We start from the raw sequence: 26,765 nt of genomic DNA on the forward strand, positions 1-26,765 counted from the left end.
TGTGCTTAGGGTTGTTGTCCTATTGGAAGGTGAACCTTTGCCCCAGTCTGAGGTCCTGAGCGCTCTGGAGCATGATGCTGCCACCACCATGCTTCAGCGTAGGGATAGTGCCAGGTTTCTTCCAGATGTGATGCTTGGCATTCAGGTAAAATAGTTCAATTTTGGTTTCATCAGACCAGAGAATCTAGTCTAAGTCCTTTAGGTGCCTTTTGGCAAACTCCAAGCGGCCTGTCATGTGCCTTTTACTGAGGAGTGGCTTCCATCTGGCCACTCTACCATAAAGGCCTGATTGGTGGAGTGCTGCAGAGATGGTTGTCCTTCTAGAAGGTTCTCCCATCTCCACAGAGGTACTCTGGAGCTCTGTCAGAATGACCATCGGGTTCTTGATCACCTCCCTGACCAAGGCACTTCTCCCCCGATTGCTCAGTTTGGCCGGGCGGCCAGCTCTAGGAAGAGTCTTGGTGGTTCCAAACTTCTTCCATTTAAGAATGATGGAGGCCACTGTGTTCTTCAATGCTGCAGCCATTTTTTGGTACCCTTCCACAGATCTGTGCCTCAACACAATATTATCTCGGAGCTCTATGGACAATTCCTTTTGACCTCATGGCTTGGTTGTTGCTCTGACATGCACTGTCAACTGTGGGACCTTATATAGACAGGTGTGTGTGCCTTTCCAAATCATGTCCAATCAATTGAATTTACCACAGGTGGACTCCAATCAAGTTGTAGAAACATCTCAAGGATGATCAATGGAAACAGGAAGCACCTGGGCTCAATTTCAAGTCTCATATCAAGGGGTCTGAATACTTACGTAAATAATGTATTTCAGATTTCTATTTTTTATAAATTTGCAAAAATGTCTAAAAAAAAACCTTTGCTTTGTCATTATGGTATATTGTGTGTAGATTGGTGATGAGGATGTTTATCTAATCCATTTTAGATTAAGGCTGTAACTTAACAAAATGTGGAAAAAGGGAAAGGGTCTGAATACTTTCCAACTGTACATACATGCATGCATACATACATACATACATACATACAGTGGGGAAAAAAAGTATTTAGTCAGCCACCAATTGTGCAAGTTCTCCCACTTAAAAAGATGAGAGAGGCCTGTAATTTTCATCATAGGTACACGTCAACTATGACAGACAAAATGAGAAAAAGAAATCCAGAAAATCACATTGTAGGATTTTTTATGAATTTATTTGCAAATTATGGTGGAAAATAAGTATTTGGTCAATAACAAAAGTTTCTCAATACTTTGTTATATACTCTTTGTTGGCAATGACACAGGTCAAACGTTTTCTGTAAGTCTTCACAAGGTTTTCACACACTGTTGCTGGTATTTTGGCACATTCCTCCATGCAGATCTCCTCTAGAGCAGTGATGTTTTGGGGCTGTCGCTGGGCAACACAGACTTTCAACTCCCTCCAAATATTTTCTATGGGGTTGAGATCTGGAGACTGGGTAGGCCACTCCAGGACCTTGAAATGCTTCTTACGAAGCCACTCCTTTGTTGCCCGGGCGGTGTGTTTGGGATCATTGTCATGCTGAAAGACCCAGCCACGTTTCATCTTCAATGCCCTTGCTGATGGAAGGAGGTTTTCACTCAACATCTCACGATACATGGCCCCATTCATTCTTTCCTTTACACGGATCAGTCGTCCTGGTCCCTTTGCAGAAAAACAGCCCCAAAGCATGATGTTTCCACCCCATGCTTCACAGTAGGTATGGTGTTCTTTGGATGCAACTCAGCATTCTTTGTCCTCCAAACACGACGAGTTGAGTTTTTACCAAAAAGTTCTATTTTGGTTTCATCTGACCATATGACATTCTCCCAATCCTCTTCTGGATCATCCAAATGCACTCTAGCAAACTTCAGACGGGCCTGGACATGTACTGGCTTAAGCAGGGGACACGTCTGGCACTGCAGGATTTGAGTCCCTGGCAGCGTAGTGTGTTACTGATGGTAGGCTTTGTTACTTTGGTCCCAGCTCTCTGCAGGTCATTCACTAGGTCCCCCCTGTGTGGTTCTGGGATTTTTGCTCACCGTTCTTGTGATCATTTTGACCCCACGGGGTGAGATCTTGCGTGGAGCCCCAGATCGAGGGAGATTATCAGTGGTCTTGTATGTCTTCCATTTCCTAATAATTGCTCCCACAGTTGATTTCTTCAAACCAAGCTGCTTACCTATTGCAGATTCAGTCTTCCCAGCCTGGTGCAGGTCTACAATTTTGTTTCTGGTGTCCTTTGACAGCTCTTTGGTCTTGGCCATAGTGGAGTTTGGAGTGTGACTGTTTGAGGTTGTTGACAGGTGTCTTTTATACTGATAACAAGTTCAAACAGGTGCCATTAATACAGGTAACGAGTGGGGGACAGAGGAGCCTCTTAAAGAAGAAGTTACAGGTCTGTGAGAGCCAGAAATCTTGCTTGTTTGTAGGTGACCAAATACTTATTTTCCACCATAATTTGCAAATAAATTCATAAAAAATCCTACAATGTGATTTTCTGGAATTTTTTTTCTCAATTTGTCTGTCATAGTTGACGTGTACCTATGATGAAAATTACAGGCCTCTCTCATCTTTTTAAGTGGGAGAACTTGCACAATTGGTGGCTGACTAAATACTTTTTTTCCCCACTGTATGTATGTATGTATGTATGCATGCATGCATGTATGTACAGTGCATTTGGAAAGTATTCAGACCCTTTCCCTTTTTCCACATTTTGTTAAGTTACAGCCTTAATCTAAAATGGATTAGATAAACATCCTCATCACCAATCTACACACAATATACCATAATGACAAAGCAAAGGTTTTTTTTTAGACATTTTTGCAAATTTATAAAAAATAGAAATCTGAAATACATTATTTACGTAAGTATTCAGACCCCTTGATATGAGACTTGAAATTGAGCCCAGGTGCTTCCTGTTTCCATTGATCATCCTTGAGATGTTTCTACAACTTGATTGGAGTCCACCTGTGGTAAATTCAATTGATTGGACATGATTTGGCTTTTCCAACATGTACAGTGGGGAGAACAAGTATTTGATACACTGCCGATTTTGCAGGTTTTCCTACTTACAAAGCATGTAGAGGTCTGTCATTTTTATCATAGGTACACTTCAACTGTGAGAGACGGAATCTAAAACAAAAATCCAGAAAATCACATTGTATGATTTTTAAGTAATTAATTTGCATTTTATTGCATGACATAAGTATTTGATCACCTACCAACCAGTAAGAATTCCGGCTCTCACAGACCTGTTAGTTTTTCTTTAAGAAGCCCTCCTGTTCTCCACTCATTACCTGTATTAACTGCACCCGTTTGAACTCGTTACCTGTATAAAAGACACCTGTCCACACACTCAATCAAACAGACTCCAATCTCTCCACAATGGCCAAGACCAGAGAGCTGTGTAAGGACATCAGGGATAAAATTATAGACCTGCACAAGGCTGGGATGGGCTACAGGACAATAGACAAGCAGCTTGGTGAGAAGGTAACAACTGTTGGCGCAATTATTAGAAAATGGAAGAAGTTCAAGATGACGGTCAATCACCCTCAGTCTGGGGCTCCATGCAAGATCTCACCTTGTGGGGCATCAATGATCATGAGGAAGGTGAGGAATCAGCCCAGAACTACACGGCAGGACCTGGTCAATGACCTGAAGAGAGCTAGGACCACAGTCTCAAAGAAAACCATTAGTAACACACTATGCCATCATGGATAAAAATCCTGCAGCGCACGCAAGGTCCACCTGCTCAAGCCAGCGCATGTCCAGGCCCGTCTGAAGTTTGCCAATGACCATCTGGATGATCCAGAGGAGGAATGGGAGAAGGTCATGTGGTCTGATGAGACAAAAATAGAGCTTTTTGGTCTAAACTCCACTCGCCGTGTTTGGAGGAAGAAGAAGGATGAGTACAACCCCAAGAACACCATCCCAACCGTGAAGCATGGAGGTGGAAACATCATTCTTTGGGGATGCTTTTCTGCAAAGGGGACAGGACGACTGCACCGTATTGAGGGGAGGATGGATGGGGCCATGTATTGTGAGATCTTGGCCAACAACCTCCTTCCCTCAGTAAGAGCATTGAAGATGGGTCGTGGCTGGGTCTTCCAGCATGACAACGACCCGAAACATACAGCCAGGGCAACTAAGGAGTGGCTCCGTAAGAAGCATCTCAAGGTCCTGGAGTGGCCTAGCCAGTCTCCAGACCTGAACCCAATAGAAAATCTTTGGAAGGAGCTGAAAGTCCGTATTGCCCAGCGACAGCCCCGAAACCTGAAGGATCTGGAGAAGGTCTGTATGGAGGAGTGCGCCAAAATCCCTGCTGCAGTGTGTGCAAACCTGGTCAAGACCTACAGGAAACGTATGATCTCTGTAATTGCAAACAAAGGTTTCTGTACCAAATATTAAGTTCTGCTTTTCTGATGTATCAAATACTTATGTCATGCAATAAAATGCAAATGAATTACTTAAAATCATACAATGTGATTTTCTGGATTTTTGTTTTAGATTCCGTCTCTCACAGTTGAAGTGTACCTATGATAAAAATTACAGACCTCTACATGCTTTGTAAGTAGGAAAACCTGCAAAATCGGCAGGTTATCAAATACTTGTTCTCCCCACTGTACATGTTGGAAAAGCCCTGATAGACTGTGTTGAAAGTGTGTATTTCTGTCTGAACTGAGGAAAAGGAGAATGTGACTGGGTGGAGCCATTTGACTATCAAGCATGTGGTGTTAATTTTTATTGATTTACCATGTCAGCCCCAGAGTGAGTGTTTTTTTTAAAAACTCACTGCAGGCAGAGATGTTTAGACCCTCTTGGCTGCTGTAAACAACTTAGGTGAAACAACCCACCCACGGGTCTCTTAAAACATGCTATTAAAACAAGATCAAATGAGGGGAGCAATACAGTGGTCATTCTTCTACCTAAAGTTTCAAATGTTTTGCTCCACTAAAACCTATAACAGCAACCAGCCTCCTCAATGGGCAGTTAATATCCTGTTACTAACCATGAAGTCAATCAATAACATTTATTTGTAAAGCTTGTTTTACATCAGCAGATGTCACAAAGTGCTATACAGAAACCCACCCCAAACAGCAAGCAATGCAGATGTAGAAGCACAGTGGTTAGGAAAAACACCTTAGAACGGCAGGGACCTAGGAAGAAACCTAGAGAGGAAGCAGGCTCACCAGTCTTCTTCTGGCTATGCCGGGTGGAGATTATAAGAATACATGGCCATTTTAAGGGCAGATTTGTTCTTCAAAATGTTGAAACGTTCATAGATAAGCAGCAGGGCCAAATAAAATAATATATGAGAGAGGCAGAGAATCCCAGTGGAGAGAGGGGAGCTGGCCAAGCAGAGACAGCAAGGGCAGTTCGTCGCTCCAGTGCCTTGCCGTTCACCTTCGCACCCCTTGCCCAGACTATACTCAGTCCTAGGACCTACTGAAGTGATGAGTCCAGTAAAGACTTAAAGGTCGAGACCGAGTCTGCGTCTCTCACATGGATAGGCAGACCATTCCATAAAAATTGAGCTCTAGAGGAGAAAGCCATGCCTCCAGCTGTTTGATTAGAAATTCTAGGGACAATAAGGAGGCCTGCGTCTTGTGACTGTAGTGTACTTGTAGGTATGTACAGCAGGACCAAATTGGAGCGATAGGTAGGAGCAAGCCCATGTAATCCTTCGTAGGTTAGCAGTAAAACCTTGAAATCAGCCCTAGCCTTAACAGGAATCCAGTGTAGAGTGGCTAGCACTGGAGTAATTTGATTCTAGCAGCCGTGTTTAGCACTAACTGAAGTTTATTTAGTGCTTTATCCGGGTAGCCGGAGAGGAGAGTATTGCAGTAGTCTAATCTAGAAGTGACAAAAGTGACATGGATTAGCTTTTCTGCATAATTTTTGGACAAAACGTTTCTACTTTTGCATTTTACGAAGATGGGAAAAAAGCTGTCCTTTGAAATATTCTTCATATGTTTGTCAAATAGAGATCAGGGTCTAGAGTAATGCTGAGGTCCTTCAGTTTAATTTGAGATGACTGTATAACCATCAAGATTCATTGGCAGATCTCTTTGTTTCTTGGGACCTAGAACTAGCATCTCTGGTCTGTCTGTTTAAAAGTAAAAAAGTGCTCCGCTCTCTTCACATCAGGCATCACTTTCTCTATGTGACCTACTCTCTTAATATATATATTTCTGTGTCCTTGTATTTACTTTCTGGTGGCTTAAGAACTGGGGGGAATGGTTAATCGTGTAGTAAACTGATCTGGTGTATTGCCATGTTCAGCAGGTAGCCAGGCCTGATATATCAGTCACTGTGATGGGGGAGCTGTGGCTGTGTAACACGGTCAGACCATAATGCAGCAGGGTGATTTGATTTGGGGGTCAGAGGTCAGGAGTCTTTAGATGCTGCTGTGGAATGTCTTGGGGCCCCTGTGGGTGCCAAGGGAGTAGGTACTAAAGATAGATATTATTTACACCAACTGCTCTGGCCCCTGCAGGAAAGGGTATGACTGTCTGTGTAGAGAATTCTGTCTTTATGTGGGAGACCCATTAAAAAATATACCAAAAGTTCAAACATTTAACTTTTTATTAGAACATGTGACAATACATTTTTCTCTTTGACATATTCATTGAATTAATGACAATCTGCACTTCAAATTATCCCCTGTGTATTGCTGTTTTGTGTAAGAGAGTGTGTAAAAAGGTTGCAATGCATAGGAGGCTGGTGGGAAGAGGTATAAGAGGATGGGCTCATTGGAATGGAATGAATGGAACGGAGTCAAACGTGGTTTCCATATGTTTGATGTGTTTGATACTGTTCCATCAATTCCATTCCAGTCTTTTACAATGAGCCCATCCTCCTTTAGCTCCTCACATCAGCCTCCTCTGTTGCAACGTAGTCTGTGGCTGATGAGAGGAGTGACAGTAGAGCCATTGAAAGAGAGACCTCTGTGGAGCCCAGGCCCACACCCGGTTAACGACCACGTCTGGTCTGGTTTGGTGCACCGTTACACTGCAGCTGCTGGCACAATTCCAGGCTGGATGTTCCTCTGAGACTTACTAGGCTGCCCTCCAGCTCCAGCCACTTTGGTCATCACATTACAACAATAGATCTACCTGTCCCAAACACACAGAGATGGTTTGTGTTTCTGTGAATAGCTGCCTGTTTAGATGTAGGCTATGTAATGACTTGTATACTCTTTCCGTTGGCCTCTAATGTGATTGGGACATGCAGTGTAGGACATCATGCCATGGGCAACTATTGTTGTGCTCTGAGGGGATACAGAGTGCTGTGCCAAAAACATCAACTGCCAACTGCATTGTCTCCATCCAGCTCCATCCAGCATCAGTCAGATGTTTTGGTACTGTTCCACGGGGCCAGATGCTGTTTCAGTTCAGTATTGGGCTCCTGTACATCTAAACAGCTCATAGGAATATTTTTATGTGGCCACAAGTGTCTCTCTCGCTCTATTGATTCCCATAAAAGACAACTGGTCATTTCTTTCCCAAGATATGGCCACATTTTATGACATTGAAATATGAGTTTAAAATGTACCCCCCAAAAAATTATATTTGGTTGCTCTTCAATTACACTGAACAAAAATGTAAATGGAACATGTAAAGTGTTGATCCCATGTTTCATGAGCTGAAATAAAAAAATCCCAGAAAAAGTTTATTTGTGCACAAATTTGTTTATCCCTGTTAGTGAGCATTTGTCCTTTGCCAAGATAATCCATCCACCTACAGGTGTGGCATATCAATAAACTGATTAAACAGCATGATCATGACACAGGTGCACCTTGTGCTGGGGACAATAAAAGGTCACTTTAAAATGTGCAGATGCCACAGATGTCTCAAGTTTTGAGGGAACGTGCAATTGGCATGCTGACTGCAGGAATGTCCACCAGAGCTGTTGCCAGATAATTTCATGTTCATTTCTCTAACCATAAGATGTCGTTTTAGAGAATTTGAAAGTATGTCCAACTGGCCTCACAACCGCCGACTACTTTTAACCACGCCAGTCCAGGACCTCCACATCCGGCTTCTTCACCTGTAGAATCATCTGAGGGAGGGGTGGGGGTGGTGCTGAGGAGTATTTCTGTCTGTAATAAAGCCCTTTTGTAAAAAATAATACAAATAAAACTCATTCTGATTGGCTGGGCCTGGCTGCCAAATGGGTGGGCCTATGCCCTCCCACGCCCACCCATGGCTGCACCCCTGCCCAGTCATGTGAAAACCATAGATTAGGGCCTAATGAATTTATTTCAATTGACTGATTTCCTTATATGAACTGTAACTCTGTAAAATCTTTGAAATTGTATAGATTGTTAAAATGGCTCTTGACTAACTGTCATGTCCTCTCCTTCAGTGTGCCATGTTTTTGCTGTCCTGGAGGATGGAGCATTGGCACAAAACCTACAGGAACAGGAAAGTAAGTACATCACACACACCCCTTACAGTAGTCTGTCAGAGTTACTGTAGTAGGTGGTCCATGGCTGTGTTTGTGTAACCCTGTGTTCCCCTCTGTCCCAGTTGAGCAGTACTACACCACCAACATCCAGAAGAACCAGCTGGTGCAGAATGACATCCGCATCGCCAAGAGGCTGCAGGATGAGGAGGAGGAACAGAGAGCTCAGCACAGAGCCCTGAGCCAGGCGTCGAGACAACTGTAAGGGCACTGTGTTTATTTAAATAAACACTTTGCTCGCACGCAGGCACACACACACATTTTCCACCTCACTCTCCATGAACCCTCTGTGCATTTATTTTACTGTACACTGTCATTATTTTAAACTATCTAGACTGTCTCCATAAACAATTCCTACATAATCTAAACTATCGGTGTACTTGTGGACCCCCTGGCAATTTTGTACATACTCTATATGAAACACAGGGTGGTTTTGTCTCTCAGACAGTAATCCATGCCCATCTCCCCTGTCCCTTCTGTGTACCCAGTGAGGAACAGGATTCAGAGTATGCCCGGATGATCCAGGAGGACATCCAGAGATGTGCTGATGAGGAGGCTCTGAGGAGGGAGCAGGAGGACGAGGTGAGCTGCGGATGTCTTCTAATTTGATTTGAGGAGAAACTTGAGGTTCATAGTGGTTCTCTACAGTACTGATAGTGTACTCACTGCTCACTAATTAAGTGTATTTCCACTAGCTTTTTGTAGATCATGGAACGTCATAATTTCAGTTTCCCCGGGGACCAAATCTATATACAGTATAATGTGGCTCTGTAATGAATGAGGTCACAGTGGAGCTGAACGCTGCCCTCTCTGGGCCCGGGGTTACCCACTCAGATGTATCTACTCAACCTGAACACACTGGGAGAGGCCAGTCTGAGCAGGGTCAAAGGTCACCACAGAGACAACCTGTGAGCTATTATTAATCTGATTGACAAGTTAAGCCGTTTCCCTGATAATTGACTCCAGGTTATGCTCCATCCCTCCTGCTCTGTCTCACTGAAGGTTAGTCTGAGGAGAAACAGGCTAGATGGATGCAGAGGCTTTATCTGTACAACTTTGTACAATATCATGTCTGAAACGGGTGCATGTAAGTTTCCACGTTCATGTATCTAGTTGGTCAACTGTAGAAAAGTAGCAGGAATTTTCCATCTACTGCGTTACTAAGGAGGTCTTTGACAAAGCGATCAGGGAGTTGCATGAAAAGGAGCTTCCTTTTATAGATGTAGCTTCTCTCCAGTGAGTTGTAGATAAACTGACCTCTGACCCAGACATAAGGAGAGCACTCAGACATATCCCATCCATTACCTCTCTGCTGCTGCCTCAGTTGTAAGGCCAGACCTGTCCCTACTGTGCACACAGGAGCCAGGCGAGGCCGCACAATATACACAAACTGGAGTAGACACAGAGAAGGAGTTGTACATGTGTGAGGAAGCACTCAGTGCGTCAGTATAGGACTGTTTAAAGCTAGAATCTTTTTGTTGCTACATCAATATTTGGACTTATAAATTAATTATAAATACCAGATTCTTGAAGAATATAACTTTTATACAGTGCCTTCAGAAAGTATTCATACCCCTTGACTTATTCCACAATTTGGTGTTACAGTCTGAATTCAAAATGGATCAAATAGTTTTTTCTCACCAATCTACACACAATACCCCATAATGACAAAGTGAAAACACATTTTAAGAAATGTTAGCAAATTTATTGAAAATGAAATACGCAAATACTCATTTACGTAAGTATTCACACCCCTGAGTCAATACTTTGTAGAAGCACATTTGGCGGCGACTATAGCTTTGAGTCGTCTTGTGTATTTCTGTATCAGCTTTGAAAATCTGGATTTTAGGGTTTTCTCCCATTCTTCCTTGCAGATTTTCTCAAGCTCTGTTAAGTTAGATGGAGAGCGGCGGTGAAAAGCAATCTTCTAAGTCTTTCCACAGATTTTCAATCGGATTCAAGTCTGGGCTTTGGCTGGGCCACTCAAGTACTTTGACATTCTTGTTCCGATGCCATTCCAGCATTGCTTTGGCTGTATGCTTTGGGTCATTGTCCTGTTGGAATGTAAATCTTTGCCCCCAGACTAAGGTCGTTTGCACTCTGAAGCAGGTTCTCATTAAGGATTTGCCTGTATTTGGCTCCATTCATTGTTCCCTCTATCCTGACCAGTCAGTCACCCAGTCCCTGCTGCTGAAAAGCATCCCTGTAGCATGATGCTGCCACCAACATGCTTCACGGTAGAGATGGTGTTATACGGGTGATGAGCTGTGCCTGGTTTTCTCCAGAGATAGCGCTTTGCATTCAGGCCAAATAGTTTAATTTGTCTCATCAGACCACAGAATATTTTGCCTAATGCTCGGAGTCTTTCACGTGCCTTTTTGCAAACCCCAGGCATGCTGTCATGTGCCTTTTTCTTAGGAGTGACTTCCGTCTGGCCACACTCCCATAAAGCCCAGATTGGTGAAGTGCGGAGTCTGGGTAGTTCCATATTTTTCCCAATGACGGAGACCACTCTGCTCTTGGAAACTTTCAACACTCTAGAAATTGATTTGTACCCTTCCCCAGATATACAGTGCATTCGGAAAGCATTCAGACCCCTTGACTTATTCCACATTTTGTTACTTTACAGCCTTAGAGTCTTCTTGGATATGACGCTACAAGCTTGGCACACCTGTATTTGGGGAGTTTCTCCCATTCTTCTCTGCAGATCCTCTCAAGCTCTGTCAGGTTGGATGGGGAGCGTCGCTGCACAGCTATTTTCAGGTCTCTCCAGAGATGTTCGATCGGGTTCAAGTCCAGGCTCTGGCTGGGCCACTCAAGGACATTCAGAGACTTGTCCTGAAGCCACTCCTACGTTGTCTTGGCTGTGTGCTTAGGGTCGTTGTCCTGTTGGAAGGTGAACCCTTGCCCCAGTCTGAGGTCCTGAGCGCTCTGGAGCATGATGCTGCCACCACCATGCTTCACCGTAGGGATAGTGCCAGGTTTCTTCCAGATGTGATGCTTGGCATTCAGGCCAAAGAGTTCAACCTTGGTTTCATCAGACCCATAGAATCTTGTTTTTCATGGTCTGAGAGTCTTTAGGTGCCTCCAAGAGGGCTGTCATGTGCCTTTTACAGGCTTCCGTCTGGCCACTCTACCATAAAGGCCTGATTGGTAGAGTGCTACAGAGATGGTTGTCCTTCTGGAAGGTTCTCACATCTCCACAGAGGAACTCTGGAGCACTGTCAGAGTGACAATCGGGTTCTTGGTTACCTCCCTGACCAAGGCCCTTCTCCCCCGATTGCTCAGTTTGGCCGGGCGGCCAGCTCTTGGTAGAGTCTTGGTGGTTCCAAACATCTTCCATTTAAGAATGATGGAGGCCACTGTGTTCTTGGACCTTCAATGCTGCAGACATTTTTGGGTACCCTTCCCCAGATCTGTGCCTCGATACAATCCTGTCTCGGAGCTCTACGGACAATTCCTTTGACCTCATGGATTGGTTTTTGCTCTGACACGCACTGTCAACAGTGGGACCTTTTATAGACAGGTGTGTGCCTTTCCAAATCATGTCCAATCAATTGAATTTACCACAGGTGGACTCCAATCAAGTTGTAGAAACATCTCAAGGATGATCAATGGAAACAGGATGCACCTGAGCTCAATTTCGAGTCTCATAGCAAAGGGTCTGAATACTTATGTAAATACGGTATTTCTGTTTTTTAAAATTAATAAAGTTGCAAACATTTCTAAACCTGTTTTCGCTTTGTCATTATGGGGTATTGTGTGTAGATTGAGGATGGATTTTTTCTTTTAATCCGTTTTTAGAATGAGAAAAAAATATATTTTGAAAAACACAACAAAATGTGGAAAAAGTCAAGGGGTCTGAATACTTTCCGAATGCACTCTGAAAGTATTCATACCCTTTGACATATTCCACATTTTGTGTTACAGCCTGAATTCCAAATTGATTAAATATTATTCTTTTTCACCAATCTACACACAATACCCCATAATGACAAAGTGAAAACACGTTTTAAGAAATGTTTGCAAATGTATTAAATTAAATACAAATATACTTAATTTACATAAATATTCACTAACCTGAGTCAATACTTTGTAGAAGCACCTTTGGCAGCAATTTTAGCTGTGAGTCTTTCTGGGTAAATTTCTAAGAGCTTTCCACACCTGGATTGTGCAACAATTTATTATTTTCAAAATTCTTCAAGCTCTGTAAAATTGGTTGTTGATCATTGCTAAACAACCATTTTCAGGTCTTGACATAGATCTTCAAGTAGATTTAAGTCAATACTGTAACTCGGCCACTCAGGGAAATTCACTGTCTTCTTGGAAAGCAACTCCAGTGTAGATTTGGCCTTGTGTTTTAAGTTATTGTCCTGCTGAAAGGTGAATTAATCTCCCAGTGTCTGGTGGAAAGCAGACTGAACCATGTTTTCTTCTGGGATTTTGCCTGTGCTTAGCTCCATTCCGTTTCTTTTTATCCTGAAAAACTCCCCAGTCCTTAACGATTACAAGCATACCCATAACATGATGCAGCCACCACTATGCTTGAAAATATGGAGGGATACTCAGTAATGTTGTGTTGGATTTGCCCCAAACAAAACACTTTGTATTCAGGACAAAAAGTTAATTGCTTTGCCACATTTATTGCAGTATTGTTGTAAACAGGATGCATGTTTTTGAATATTTTTATATTCTGTACAGTCTTCCTTTTTTTTCACTCTGTCAATTAGGTTAGTATTGTGGAGTAACTACAATGTTTATCGATCCTCAGTTTTCTCCCATCACAGCCATTAAACTCTGTAACTGGTGAAATCCCTGAGTGGTTTCCTTCCTCTCCGGCAACTAAGTTAGGAAGGAAGCCTGTGTCTTTGTAGTGACTGGGTGTATTGATACACCATCCAAAGTGTAATTTAATAATTTCACCATGCTCAAGGTGATATTCAATGTCTGTTTATTTTTTTATTTTTTTTACCAATCTACCAATAGGTGCCCTTCTTTGAGGCATTGGAAAGCCTCCCTGGTCTTTGTTGTTGAATCTGTCTTTGAAATTCAATGCTCGACTGAGGGACCTTACAGATAATTGTATGTGTGGGGTACAGAGATGAGGTAGTCATTCAAATATAATGTTAAATACTCTTATTGCACAAAGAGTGAGTCCATGCAACTTTTTATGTGACTTGATAAGCACATTTTTACTCCTGAACTTATTTAGGCTTTCCATAACAAAGGGGTTGAATATTTATTGACTTAAGACATTTCAGCTTTTCATTTTATATTAATTAACATTTTTGAAAAACATAATTCCACTTTGACATTATGGGGTATTGTGTGTAGGCCAGTGACAAACTCAATTTAATCAATTTTAAATTCAGGCTGTAACACAACAAGAGTCAATGGGTGTGAATACTTTCTGAAGGCACTGTGCCACTGAACAATTCTATCTCAGGGATCTACGGACAGTTCCTTGGAATTCATGGTATAGTTTCTGCACTGACATGCACGGTCAACTGTGGGACCTTGTATAGATGGGTGTGTTTTGTTTTAAATCATGCCCAAACAATTGAATTGGCTACAGGTGGACTCCAATGAAGTTGTAATTTGCCAACATTTATAAAAACATGTTTTCACTTTGTCATTATGGGGTGTTGTGTGTAGATGGGTGAGAAAAATAATTTTAATCCATTTTGAATTCAGGCTGTAACACAACAAAATGTGGAATAAGTCAAGGGGTATCTATACTTTCTGAAGGCACTGTATATGCGTCATGAGCTTAGTCCAACTGTCGTACCCCATCAGAACTCCAAATGTAAGATTTTTTTACTCCAATGTTTGTGAACAATGTAAATACTCTAGCCTCAAAATATGGTTAACAATATAATTTTGATATCATGAATGGCCAGTCCATCCATAGCTCTGTCTATGAATTTGAACGTTTTACATTTCAGCTTTTAAATTTTTTTTTTCTTCTAAAAACATAATTCCACTTTGACATTATGGGGTATTGTGTGTAGGCCATTGACACACAATCTCATTTTAATCTACACTGCTCAAAAAAATAAAGGGAACACTTAAACAACACAATGTAACTCCAAGTCAATCACACTTCTGTGAAATCAAACTGTCCACTTAGGAAGCAACACTGATTGACAATAAATTTCACATGCTGTTGTGCAAATGGATAGACAACAGGTGGAAATTATAGGCAATTAGCAAGACACCCCCAATAAAGGACTGGTTTTGCAGGTGGTGACCACAGACCACTTCTCAGTTCCTATGCTTCCTGGCTGATGTTTTGGTCACTTTTGAATGCTGGCGGTGCTTTCACTCTAGTGGTAGCATGAGACGGAGTCTACAACCCACACAAGTGGCTCAGGTAGTGCAGCTCATCCAGGATGGTACATCAATGCGAGCTGTGGCAAGAAGGTTTGCTGTGTCTGCAGCGTAGTGTCCAGAGCATGGAGGCGCTATCAGGAGACAGGCCAGTACATCAGGAGACGTAGAGGAGGCCGTAGGAGGGAAACAACCCAGCAGCAGGACTGCTACCTCTGCCTTTTGTGCAAGGAGGAGCAGGAGGAGCACTGCCAGAGCCCTGCAAAATGACCTCCAGCAGGCCACAAATGTGCATGTGTCTGCTCAAACGGTCAGAAACAGACTCCATGAGGGCCCGACGTCCACAGGTGGGGGTTGTGCTTACAGCCCAACACCGTGCAGGACGTTTGGCATTTGCCAGAGAACACCAAGATTGGCAAATTCGCCACTGGCGCCCTGTGCTCTTCACAGATGAAAGCAGGTTCACACTGAGCACATGTGACAGACGTGACAGAGTCTGGAGATGCCGTGGAGATCGTTCTGCTGCCTGCAACATCCTCCAGCATGACCGGTTTGGCGGTGGGTCAGTCATGGTGTGGGGTGGCATTTCTTTGGGGGGCCGCACAGTGCTCGCCAGAGGTAGCCTGACTGCCATTAGGTACTGAGATGAGATCCTCAGACCCCTTGTGAGACCATATGCTGGTGCGGTTGGCCCTGGGTTCCTCCTAATGCAAGACAATGCTAGACCTCATGTGGCTGGAGTGTGTCAGCAGTTCCTGCAAGAGGAAGGCATTGATGCTATGGACTGGCCCGCCCGTTCCCCAGACCTGAATCCAATTGAGCACATCTGGGACATCATGTCTCGCTCCATCCACCAACGCCACGTTGCACCACAGACTGTCCAGGAGTTGGCGGATGCTTTAGTCCAGGTCTGGGAGGAGATCCCTCAGGAGACCATCCGCCACCTCATCAGGAGCATGCCCAGGCGTTGTAGGGAGGTCATACAGGCACGTGGAGGCCACACACACTACTGAGCCTCATTTTGACTTGTTTTAAGGACATTACATCAAAGATGGATCAGCCTGTAGTGTGGTTTTCCACTGAAATTTTGAGGGTGACTCCAAATCCAGACCTCCATGGGTTAATACATTTGATTTCCATTGATAATTTTTGTGTGATTTTGTTGTCAGCACATTCAACCATGTAAAGAAAAAAAGTATTTAATAAGATTCATTCATTCAGATCTAGGATGTGTTATTTTAGTGTTCCCTTTATTTTTTTGAGCAGTGTATTTTAAATTCAGGCTGTAAAATAATTTGACAGGTGAAATGAAGAATGCGATCTGCTTTAACTCCTAACGTATTGCACAAGTTGACTGCAGGTATTAACTTAAAAAGTAGCTAAAAATGTATTGAAAAACTTCAAATAAATAGTTTCAACGTTGATGGTATTGAAAAACCATCCTGTGGCTATTTCCAAATACCCCGGTATACATTATATACTGTATACCGCCCAAGCCTAATACAGAGTAATATTCTACTTCCAAGGTCATTGCAAATTAACTTTTATGTAACATTGGCTGATGTAGTGTGTTGATTAAATATTAGCGTCCCTGCTGACTGTGTGTTTAATTGTGCAGCAGAACAGAAGGCACCAGGCGGTGCAGTCAGTCTGAATGCCAGTTCCCCATGGCACTCCCTGAGCTAACCTGCCATGTCAAGCTGCTAATTGCCTGCTGAGGCTGGCAAGGCTGAGCTGGCTAAGCACTGTGATTTAGCCAAGCAAGAGGCTCTTATGGTTTTCTCTTAACACTTGTTGTCATTAGAGGTTTTTGAACCGATGGGCCCGCCCCCTCTAAACCTTGATCTACAAGTGGCATCAAGGGAGGTTATACTGATATGGTTTGTTGTCGCCTTCACAGACCTCCTCCTGCACGTATCAATGGACATGCACCCCATTTCCGTTACGTATAATTTGTCGCACATGTCTTCAATACTGTCTCAGAGGAGGCAGAGCACAAGTCTTTGGAGGTCAATGTTATAAGGGAGGCAGCCCTTGTGCAGGGTGGCACTGGCATGCCCAGTTGACAAGGTGTTAATGAAAGTAAAGCAGTCCTCTCTCAGCAATTTTTACAGACCAGAGCCCAGCCGCCCAGCCAGGCAGGCAGAGCCAGGCACAGGGAGATGAAAGGTTGGCCTTCTCTGTTTGTCTCTGGTCTGCTGGTCTGGTCTGCCTGCCTGGCCTCTTATTTTCCATTGAGTCAGCCCCCAGGCCTTCCTGAAATAACCAGCCTAGCCTGGCCATCTGGAGCTAGCCTGATCCTAGATATGTTTGTGCCGTTTTGACACAATGACCATAGGAGTTGGTAAGACAGCACAAACAGATCTGGGACCAGGCTAACCCAGAGCAGGTTTTGTGCTGAGCAGCCACTGTGGACCTGCTAGATTTCCCTCATAATGGAGACAAGTCACCTACTGTGGCTCTGCATTCAGAAACACTTCCACTGTCTTTCTAGTGCAGGCCACCCAGACTCTGTCTATACAATGACAGAGACTAGTTGTCAGTCTTTATCATGTTGCAAGTTTCCACACATCATTAAATACTATTTAGGTGTAGTTGTAGTGCTGTTATTTCCACAGAACAAAGCAAAGACACATTTGTGTCGTGTTCTGAAGAGTTGATGATGTTTTGTTTGTCCTTACTGCTTGTTTGAGTTAACCCACTAAACCACCTGACTGAGTGATTGACCAATTGGATCCTTGCAGTGGTGTAAAGTACTTAAGTAAAAATTATTTAAAGTACTACTTAAGTAGTTTTTTGGGGTATCTGTACTTTACTTTACTATTTCTACTTTTGCCAACTTTTACTTCACTACATTCCTATAGAAAATAATGTAGTTTTTACTCCATACATTTTCCCTGATACCCAAAAGTACTCGTTACAGTTTGACAGGAACATTTTCCAATTCACAAAATTATCAAGAGAACATCCCTGGTCATCTCTACTGTCTCTGACTCACTAAACACACATGCGTAGTTTGTAAATGATGTCTGAGTGTTGGAGTGTGCCCCTGGCTATCCGTAAATAAATAAAAAACAAGAACATTGTGCCATCTGGTTTGCTATAAGGAATTTGAAATTATTTAGACTTTTTTACTTTTGATACGTAAGTATATTTCAACAATTCCATTTACTTTTGATACATATATTTAAAACCTAATACTTTTAGACTTTTACTCAAGTAGTATTCTACTGGGTGACTTTTACTTGAGTCATTTTCTATTAAGGTATCTTTACTTTTACTCAAGTATGACAATTGAGTACTTTTTCCACCACTGGATCCTTGTTTGAATTCTGTTTGAATTCTGATTTAGAACAATGAGCCAATAATGTCTAAGTATTATGCCATGTCACTCATACACCTAATGTATCTGTGGATTGATTGATGCTTTGTATCACACACCAGTCATTCTTTGACTGGTGAGTGACCAAAAAGTAAGAACCCTAACCCTATTTCTTTGAAGATTCTCTGTTATTGATATTGCTAGTGGTTGATTTGACTATATTTTTATTTTAGGGTAGCTGGGTTTGGGTCTTTACAAATTGTTTATTTCTTCATGTTGGGCCATGTTATACTGACACCTTGTGGTACTAATATGTAATGTACAGAATTATCTCTTTCAAAGGTTCTTTGAATGTAGATGGGTGGAAGAAAAATAGAAAACCACAGTGATTGATGCCAGCGTGTGCCCACACATTGGCACAAGCCTAGTTAACCTCACCCATATGCTTGGCAGGCATTTGGAGCCTGACATTTTGGGCCAATTTTGACTGACTCAGTACTGCAACTGAGCACAAACTGAGTGTGTGAAGCATCAAATTAACATATTTATTCTCTGTTCTGGGCTCTAAGTCGACCCTAAATCACTATTACTCTGTTATATGATACTGATGACAACCATTTGTATAATCTCTAAATGATTTTATTTCCATGTGCTGACTGAGTGTATTGTTACAGCTCCAGTTCCATGGATGAAACGATAATAGACCTAACCTTGTTTCCACAGGAAATGGCTAAACACATCCAGGAAGAGGAGGAGCTGAGGGTCAGACAGAGGAGCAGTGGGCAGGAGAGCCTCAGTGATGGTACGGTCACTTTAGTTTATTTTCTTCTATAGTGAAGCAACAGATACTGTCACCATTGTTTTGTTGTTTGGGCCTCAGAAAAGATTTCCAATTATTCCTAGGCATTAATATCATGTATAATCTAACAGTGTACTTTATGGGTAAAAGGCCCCTATGTTGACAGGGTCATTTTCTGTAGGGTCCTTTTTTATAATCTCCTATCTGTGGTTTCTTTCTTTTATTCCTGAAATAATGTCTAATGGTGACCAAGTTTGTTTGAATGATTGCTGTGGTTTAAATCCTACTTTGGGTGGTACCTGTTATTCTGACCTGTCCTCCTGATTTATTCTGTGTTACTTCTCAATGCTTTTCACCATGATTGGTGTGCATACTGTTTGTTTATTTTATGATCATAACAAGGACAAAATATGGCACTGAAGAACTTTAAATCTAAATCAACTAAATAAACCTTGTGGTGCCTAATTTCAAACTCTGGACTCTTAAAGTCTGATGATGAAACCTGATGATCAAGCCCGCCACACCTGGGTCATTGTGGCAGGGTTGTAGGTGTGGGGAAAGGGGATACCTAGTCAGTTGCACAACTGAATGCGTTCAACCAAAATGTGTCTTCCACATTTAACCCAACCCCACTGGATCAGAGAGGTGCGGGGGGGCTGCCTTAATCGACGTCCACGTCATTGGCGCCCAGGGAGCAGTTGTTGTTGAGGGTTAACTGTCTCGCTCAAGGGCAGAATGGCAGATATTTCTACCTTGCTGGCTCGGGGATTCAAACCAGCAACCTTTCGGTTACTGGCCCAACGCTCTTAACCACTAGGCTACCTGCATAGTAGGTGTAGATCTGAAGCTTGCTTGGGGAGACTGAGCTCTAATCTAACCCTGCTTTGCTCTGCATGCTTGACTTGCCTGTCCTCCTCCTCCTCAGGCTGACATTCCCATCTGCATCCACTTGACTCCACAGGTTTCCTGGCAGCCTTATCACTCTGGCAATCCCTTAGCTCTAGCTATCTTGTTAATAACATGGACCATGACACTGTATGCATTGTGTTTTGTGTGTCAAGCTTGTATTTAAATGTTCACTTATAGATAAATCATCTATGATAATTTAACGACATGCCTCTGTTGGGCCAAATATGAAAAATTATTATTACAAAATGGCATTATACCTAGCATGGTCCCTTGTGTTAGCCTGGCACCATTCACTGTGCCTGTCTAATATAAACCATTAACACCCTCACCCACACTCACCTGCTTTTGTGTTTGCATGTTTGGCTTGATTAAAGACTGTGCCAGCGTCCTTGCCTCACCCTCGTCATGCCCACGCCAGCCTGCTCTCAGCAACAGCCCCAGCCAGGTAGAAGGGCTGCACCATCAGCCTGCTACCAGTAGGTGGCAATGTTCCACCTCTAACACCCAGTCACAGTCAGACTCTACTGCCGAGCCTCTGTATGAGACCCACAGGACAGCAGGACAGAATAACAGAACACAATCATCACATAATGGATACTCGGATCCACCTAGACTCATCAGAAACTACCTCCAATGCCCTCCACCTGACTATTTGAGTGATGAAGGCTCAGAGGACACAGACACTGTTTTCCCTGAACACCTCCCTCCATCCCGGCCCTGTAGACTGGAGAAATTGCTCAATACTGCCCCTAGTGGTCGCCAGGCTCCCATGTACCAACCACCGGAGAGGAGTCTCAGCAGTCCCATCAGCTTCAGAGAGGAGCGCAACAGGGTGTGGGAGGGGGGAAGGGGAGCGAGGGAGGAAAGGTATAGGGGGAGTTGGCAGGACAGGAATAGGGGGGTTCAGGAGGAGAGGGATAGGATTTGGGACAGGAATCCCAGGGCGAAGCATGACCGGGGTTATGACAGATCAGAGGAGGGGAAAGAGAGGCGCTACATCAATAGTACTAGTGACTCTGCCAGAGGGGTGCAGGATAGAGACGGGGTTAGGAGGAGGTGGACCTATAGAGAGACCAGCGACAACAAACAAGTCCGCTTCCAGGATGATGCCAGCAGGCGAGGTCATAGTTACCATGATGACAGCAGGCATATGGTGAATGTATGGGAGCTGATTGTCCATGACTTAAGAGAGAGGGGAGTGGCCGTGAGGCAGAGCTTCCACGGGGGGTCAAGGTCACGGGGGGTCAGAGGTGAGGTCAGAGACGGCCAAGTACATGATGGGGAAAATGCCGTCGCCCATAGTGACTCTCAACATCAACAGAGGGCTTTTCAAAGAGCTGTCCCCACCAGGCGCAGTTACCATGGAGATGTCGGGGAAAGAAAGAGAGCCTCACAAAGAGAAGGCTACAGTAAACGAGGCTATGGAGGAGAGCGAGAAAGAATCCTTGAAAACCTGACCATAGAGGAGGGTAGTGGGACTGAGGTCGATGTTGGACACAGTAGAGATGATTGGCTGTTCAGCAGAGAGAGAGGGGGGAGCGGGAGGAGGAGGAGTAGTGGAGACCCTAGGAACAGGGTCAGCTCAGGTGGGGACCAGGAGAGGGATGGCAGGGATGAGAGGCACCACCATAGTGAGCGCAGGGTGAGTAGTGAGCGCAGGGTGAGTAGTGAGCGCAGGGTGAGGAGCAGTGTGAGTGATCGCCGGCATAAGCAGGAGGAGCAGAACAGCTCAGAGGAGGAAGAGGAGAGGAGGGAGGAGAGACCCCCACGGAGAGTCCACCATCTCAGCCAAAGCTTCTGCAGCAGAGGGGCCTCCATCAGGGCCAGATCTAGGCACACCCCCAGAGCAGGTAACACCCTGAGCTGCAGGAACCTCAGCGCTCTAAACACAGACCTGCAGGGGAGGCGGCTACTCTACTCAACTTTACCCAAAGCTTTCCCAACAACCTCTGTGTGTACATCTACTCCTCTTCACATCCTCCCTCAATCAATTCTGGAGAAATCTACTCCCATCTTAGTTTCCATGTGTTTAAGGGAGGGGCCTCCAAATTTTTTTTTTTTCTCAGAAATTAGATTTTTCCTCTGTAGTAGTGTTCATTCTGATGGTCTGGGAAATATCTTCATCTGGATTTCCCTCATTTATAGACTACCTGCTATTCTTCAACCCCTCTCCACCCTTCATCTTTGTCATCTCCATGTCCTGTCATCTCTCTCTTGAAACGATCCAAGAGATGATTGTTGTTGTTCTTCTTGATGAACCTATTTTATTCTTAAATAAAGATTTTGTCACATACACGGGATAGGTGCAGTGAGATGTTGTTCTAAAGGGTCAGCCATAGTAGTGAGACGCCCCTGGAGCAAAACCGGGTTAAGTGCCTTGCTCAAGGACTTTTCATCTTATCAGCACAGGTATTTGAACCAGCAACCTTTCGGCTCCTGGCCCAACGCTCTAACCGCTAGGCTCCCTGCTGCCCCTGACCTGTCTCCCAGAACATGTGCTGTATGATTTGCAGTATGCGTTTCTTTCCTCTAAATACACTGAACAAAAATATAAACGCAACATGTAAAGTGTTGGTCCCATGTTTCATGAGCTGAAATAAAAGATCCCAGAAATTGTACATACGCACAATAAGCTTATTTCTCTAAAATGTTGTGCACAAATTTGTTTACATCCCTGTTGGTGAGCATTTCTCCTTTGCCAAAATAATCCATCCACCTGACGGGTGTGGCATGAAATAGCATGATCATTACACAGGTGCACCTTGTCCTGGGAACAATAAAAGGCCACTCTAAAATGTGCAGTTTTGTCACACAACACAATGCCACATATGTCTCAAGTTTTGCGGGAATGTGCAATTGGCAGGCTGACTGCAGGAATGTCCACCAGAGCTGTTGCCAGAGAATTGAATGTTCATTCCTCTATCATAAGAAGCCTCTAACGTCATATTAGAGAATTTGGGAGTACTTCCAACCGTCCTCACAACCGCAGGCCACGTGTAACCACGCCAGCCCAGGACCTCCACATCCAGCTTCTTCACCTGTGGATCGTCTGAGACCAGCCACCCGGACAGCTGATGCAATTGTGGGTTTGCACAACCGAATAATTTCTGCACAAACTGTCAGAAACCATCTCAGGGAAGCTCATATGCGTACTCGTCGCCCACACCAGGGTCTTGACCTGACTGCAGTTTGGCGTCGTAACCGACTTCTGTGTGCAAATACTCACCTTCAATGGCCACTGGCATGCTGGAGAAGTGTGCCTTTCACGGATGAATCCCGATTTCAACTGTCCCGGGCAGATGGCAGACAGCGTGTATGGGCGAGCAGTTTGCTGATGTCAACATTGTGAACAGAGTGCCCCATGGTGGCGGTGGGGTTATGGTATGGGCAGGCATAAGCTAGGGACAACGAACACAATTGCATTTTATCTATGGCAATTTGAATGTACAGAGATACCGTGACGAGATCCTGAGGCCCAATTGTCGTGCCATTCATCCGCCGCCATTACCATGTTTCAGCATGATCATGCACGGCCCCATGACTCAAGGATCTGTACACAATTCCTGAAAACTAAAAATGTTCTTCCATGGCCTGCATACTCACCAGACATGTCAACCGTTGAGAATGTTTGGGATGCTCTGGATTGACGTGTACGACAGCATGTTCCAGTTTCTGCCAATATCCAGCAACTTCGCACACCCATTGAAGAGGAGTGGGAAAACATTCCACAGGCCACAATCAACAACCTGATCAACTCTATGCGAAGGAGATGTGTCACGCTGCAAATGGTGGTCACACCAGATACTGACTGGTTTTCTGATCCATGCCCCTACCTTTTGTTTAAGGTGTCTGTGACCAACAGATGCATATCTGTATTCCCAGTCATGTGAAATCCATAGATTAGGGCCTAATGAATTGATTCCAATTGACTGAGTTCCTTATATGAACTGTAACTTAGTAAAACTTTGAAATTGTTGCATGTTGTGTTTATATTTTTGTTCAGTGTATATATCTATCTTCATCTTCACAAGGTCTGTCATTTCATAGACCTTTAATCATACCACAGCACACCCTTTATATCTCTAAACTTTCCTGACCCAAGTCTCTCCTCCTACAGGAGCCGCGCTGCAGCCGGAGGAGAGGGCGTGTCTGGACCTGGAGGAGCTGCACCAGGTGTTGCTGGATGAGGAGCTGGCCAGGAGGCTGCAGAAGGAGGAGGAGAAGCTGTTGAGTAGGGTAAGGGAGGATCCTCCTACTGGCTGTACAGTGTCAGCTCACATCCCACTATGTAACTTAATGTCGCTGTCTGATGAAAACCTCTTAATTTTCAAAACAGAAACTTTTCAGGAAGTGGACAAAACTGCCATATTTTCACATTAAGGAACATACAATTATGAACTCCAGAAGCTATTTTGAATATGTTCTTGGTCCTAGAGTCATGAAATGTTCAGAGTACATTGAGGGGAGTTACTGCTTTCAATACATGTAAAAATTAAATAAATAAAAAATGAGTTGTCATTGCAGAACCCTCCAGCCCGTTCTTCCCACTCTCAACACGACTCCTACCCAGAGGGAGACTTCAGAGTCGCGCAAGTGGCTCAGGATGAGGTAAGAGACGGAGCTGTAAAAGGAAATATCATGATTTTGGTAGTATCTCCCAACAGAACTGACTGCAAGTGAGGCTATGATTTAGGGCAGGGGTCTTCAACCTTTTCTTGCCCAGGCACCCGCTCCCAGGAAAACCGACAACCCAGGTACCCCATCATACGTTATTAAATTATTTATTTTTTCAGATGAATGATAATGGCGAGGCAAAGTAATAAACATTTTTAAATGAATAGATTTGGTAGATGGTGTTTCATTATTTTGACCACCCCACATTATAACTGGAAGAGGAAGTGTAAACTCTAAAATAGCCTATTAGCTAGAAAGGTAACTCCAAACACATTTTTGCTAAGAGCAGCTATTTATCTGGTTAAACAAAGTGTAATTGGCTCTTATGAGTGTATTTTGCTCAATATTAGGAGTTAAGAAATAAAGTTGACATTAGAAATAATATACTATTTTCTACTGTATGTAATTAAAAAGTTGTTTATTCTTTTTTGCTTCTATATTTTGCGGTACCTTGGGGGCTGCGGACCCCCAGTTGAATCTCCCTGATTTAAGGAGAGGTACACTACCATTCAAAAGTTTGGGGTCACTTAGAAATGTCCTTGTTTTCGAAAGAAAAGCAATTTTTTGGTCCATTAAAATAGCATAAAATTGATCAGAAATACAGTGTAGACATTGTTAATGTTGTAAATGGCTATTGTAGTCGGAAACGGCTGATTTTTAATGGAATATCTACATAGGCGTACAGAGGCCCATTATCAGCAACCATCAGTCCTGTGTTCCAATGGCACGTTGTGTTTGCTAATCCAAGTTTATAATTTTAAAAGGCTAATTGATCATTAGAAAACCCTTTTGCAATTATGTTACCACAGCTGACAACTGTCGTGCTGATTAAAGAAGCAATAAAACTGCCCTTCTTGAGACTAGTTGAGTATCTGGAGCATCAGCAATTGTGGGTTCGATTACAGGATCAAAATGGCCAGAAACAAATAACTTTCTTCTGAAACTCGTCAGTCTATTCTTGTTCTGAGAAATGAAGGCTATTCCATGCGAGAAATTGCCAAGAAACTGAAGATCTCGTACACTGTGTACTACTCTCTTCACAGAACAGCGCAAACCAAATCAAATCAAATCAAATTTTATTGGTCACATGCGCCGAATACAACAGGTGCAGACATTACAGTGAAATGCTTACTTACAGCCCTTAACCAACAGTGCATTTATTTTAAACAAAAAAAGTAAAAATAAAACAACAACAAAAAAAGTGTTGAGGAAAAAAAAGAGCAGAAGTAGAATAAAGTGACAGTAGGGAGGCTATATATACAGGGGGGTACCGTTGCAGAGTCAATGTGCGGGGGCACCGGCTAGTTGAGGTAGAAAGAGGAGTGGGAGGCCCCGGTGCCCAACTGAGCAAGAGGACAAATACATTAGTGTCTAGTTTGAGACTCCGGGATGCTGACCTTCTAGGCAGAGTTGCAAAGAAAAAGCCATATCTCAGACTGGCCAATAAAAAGAAAAGATTAAGATGGGCAGTCTGAGATATGGCTTTTTCTTTGCAACTCTGCCTAGATGGTTAGCATCCCGGAGTTGCCTTTTCACTGTTGACGTTGAGACTGGTGTTTTGCGGGTACTATTTAATGAAGCTGCCAGTTGAGGACCTGTGAGGCGCCTGTTCTCTTTCAAAAACAAGGAAATATCTAAGTGACCCCAAACTTTTGAACGGTAGTGTATATTACCTTCATTAACTAGGGGATGTGCTTCCAAAGTTCATGTGACCTTTTTATCAACCAATCTCAATATTCATCAAATAAATCATATGCTCAGCAATGCGGCCCTCAAAGCCTTGGGTTCAGCTACAGTCCACCTGTCCAATGCGTAACAACATGCCTATTGTGTATTGACCCTTTTATGGTCACTGTGTCCTCTGTCAGGAAATTGCCCGCTTCATGCAGAAACAGGAAATGCAGTCGAAGCACCAGTCACATTACCTTAATGGCCCGGGGTCACGACGTGAACAGCATGACCTGGCTGACCCCCACGAAAGGAGAACTGTCAGAGAGAGACCGGTAGCTGCTGCTGGTTTTATGAGCCATTGCCTACATATAATATTAACTATTCACACTATACATTTAATTAAGTGTCTTATTTCAAAACAATATTTTCAGTATGATTATTACTGTTATAATTGTAACTGTAGTTGTGTTCTGTGTATCAGATTCAGCGGGAGAGACTGGACTCTGAGGGCCTCCCATCTCCTACTGAGGACTGCTGTCCAGACTATCAGCCCCCTAGCCCCACCTCCACAACACTGTGAGTT

At 43.5% G+C, this 26,765-nt stretch overlaps 1 protein-coding gene across 2 annotated transcripts in view; it reads left to right on the forward strand.

Annotated features, from left to right (window-relative positions):
* The window catches only part of LOC121538502 (coiled-coil domain-containing protein 50), a 46,392-nt gene that overhangs the window by 17,940 nt on the left and 1,687 nt on the right, over positions 1-26,765 (forward strand). For both annotated transcript variants that reach the window (XM_041846587.2, XM_041846588.2), the window contains exons 3-10: positions 8,379-8,441; positions 8,543-8,678; positions 8,966-9,059; positions 18,853-18,931; positions 23,955-24,073; positions 24,362-24,445; positions 26,380-26,514; positions 26,664-26,758. In XM_041846587.2, coding sequence (XP_041702521.1) covers positions 8,379-8,441; positions 8,543-8,678; positions 8,966-9,059; positions 18,853-18,931; positions 23,955-24,073; positions 24,362-24,445; positions 26,380-26,514; positions 26,664-26,758 — 805 coding nt within the window. The remainder of the gene's footprint in view (positions 1-8,378; positions 8,442-8,542; positions 8,679-8,965; positions 9,060-18,852; positions 18,932-23,954; positions 24,074-24,361; positions 24,446-26,379; positions 26,515-26,663; positions 26,759-26,765) is intronic.

Source organism: Coregonus clupeaformis, chromosome 24, assembly GCF_020615455.1.
Source record: "Coregonus clupeaformis isolate EN_2021a chromosome 24, ASM2061545v1, whole genome shotgun sequence".
Classification (NCBI taxonomy): Eukaryota; Metazoa; Chordata; class Actinopteri; order Salmoniformes; family Salmonidae; genus Coregonus; species Coregonus clupeaformis.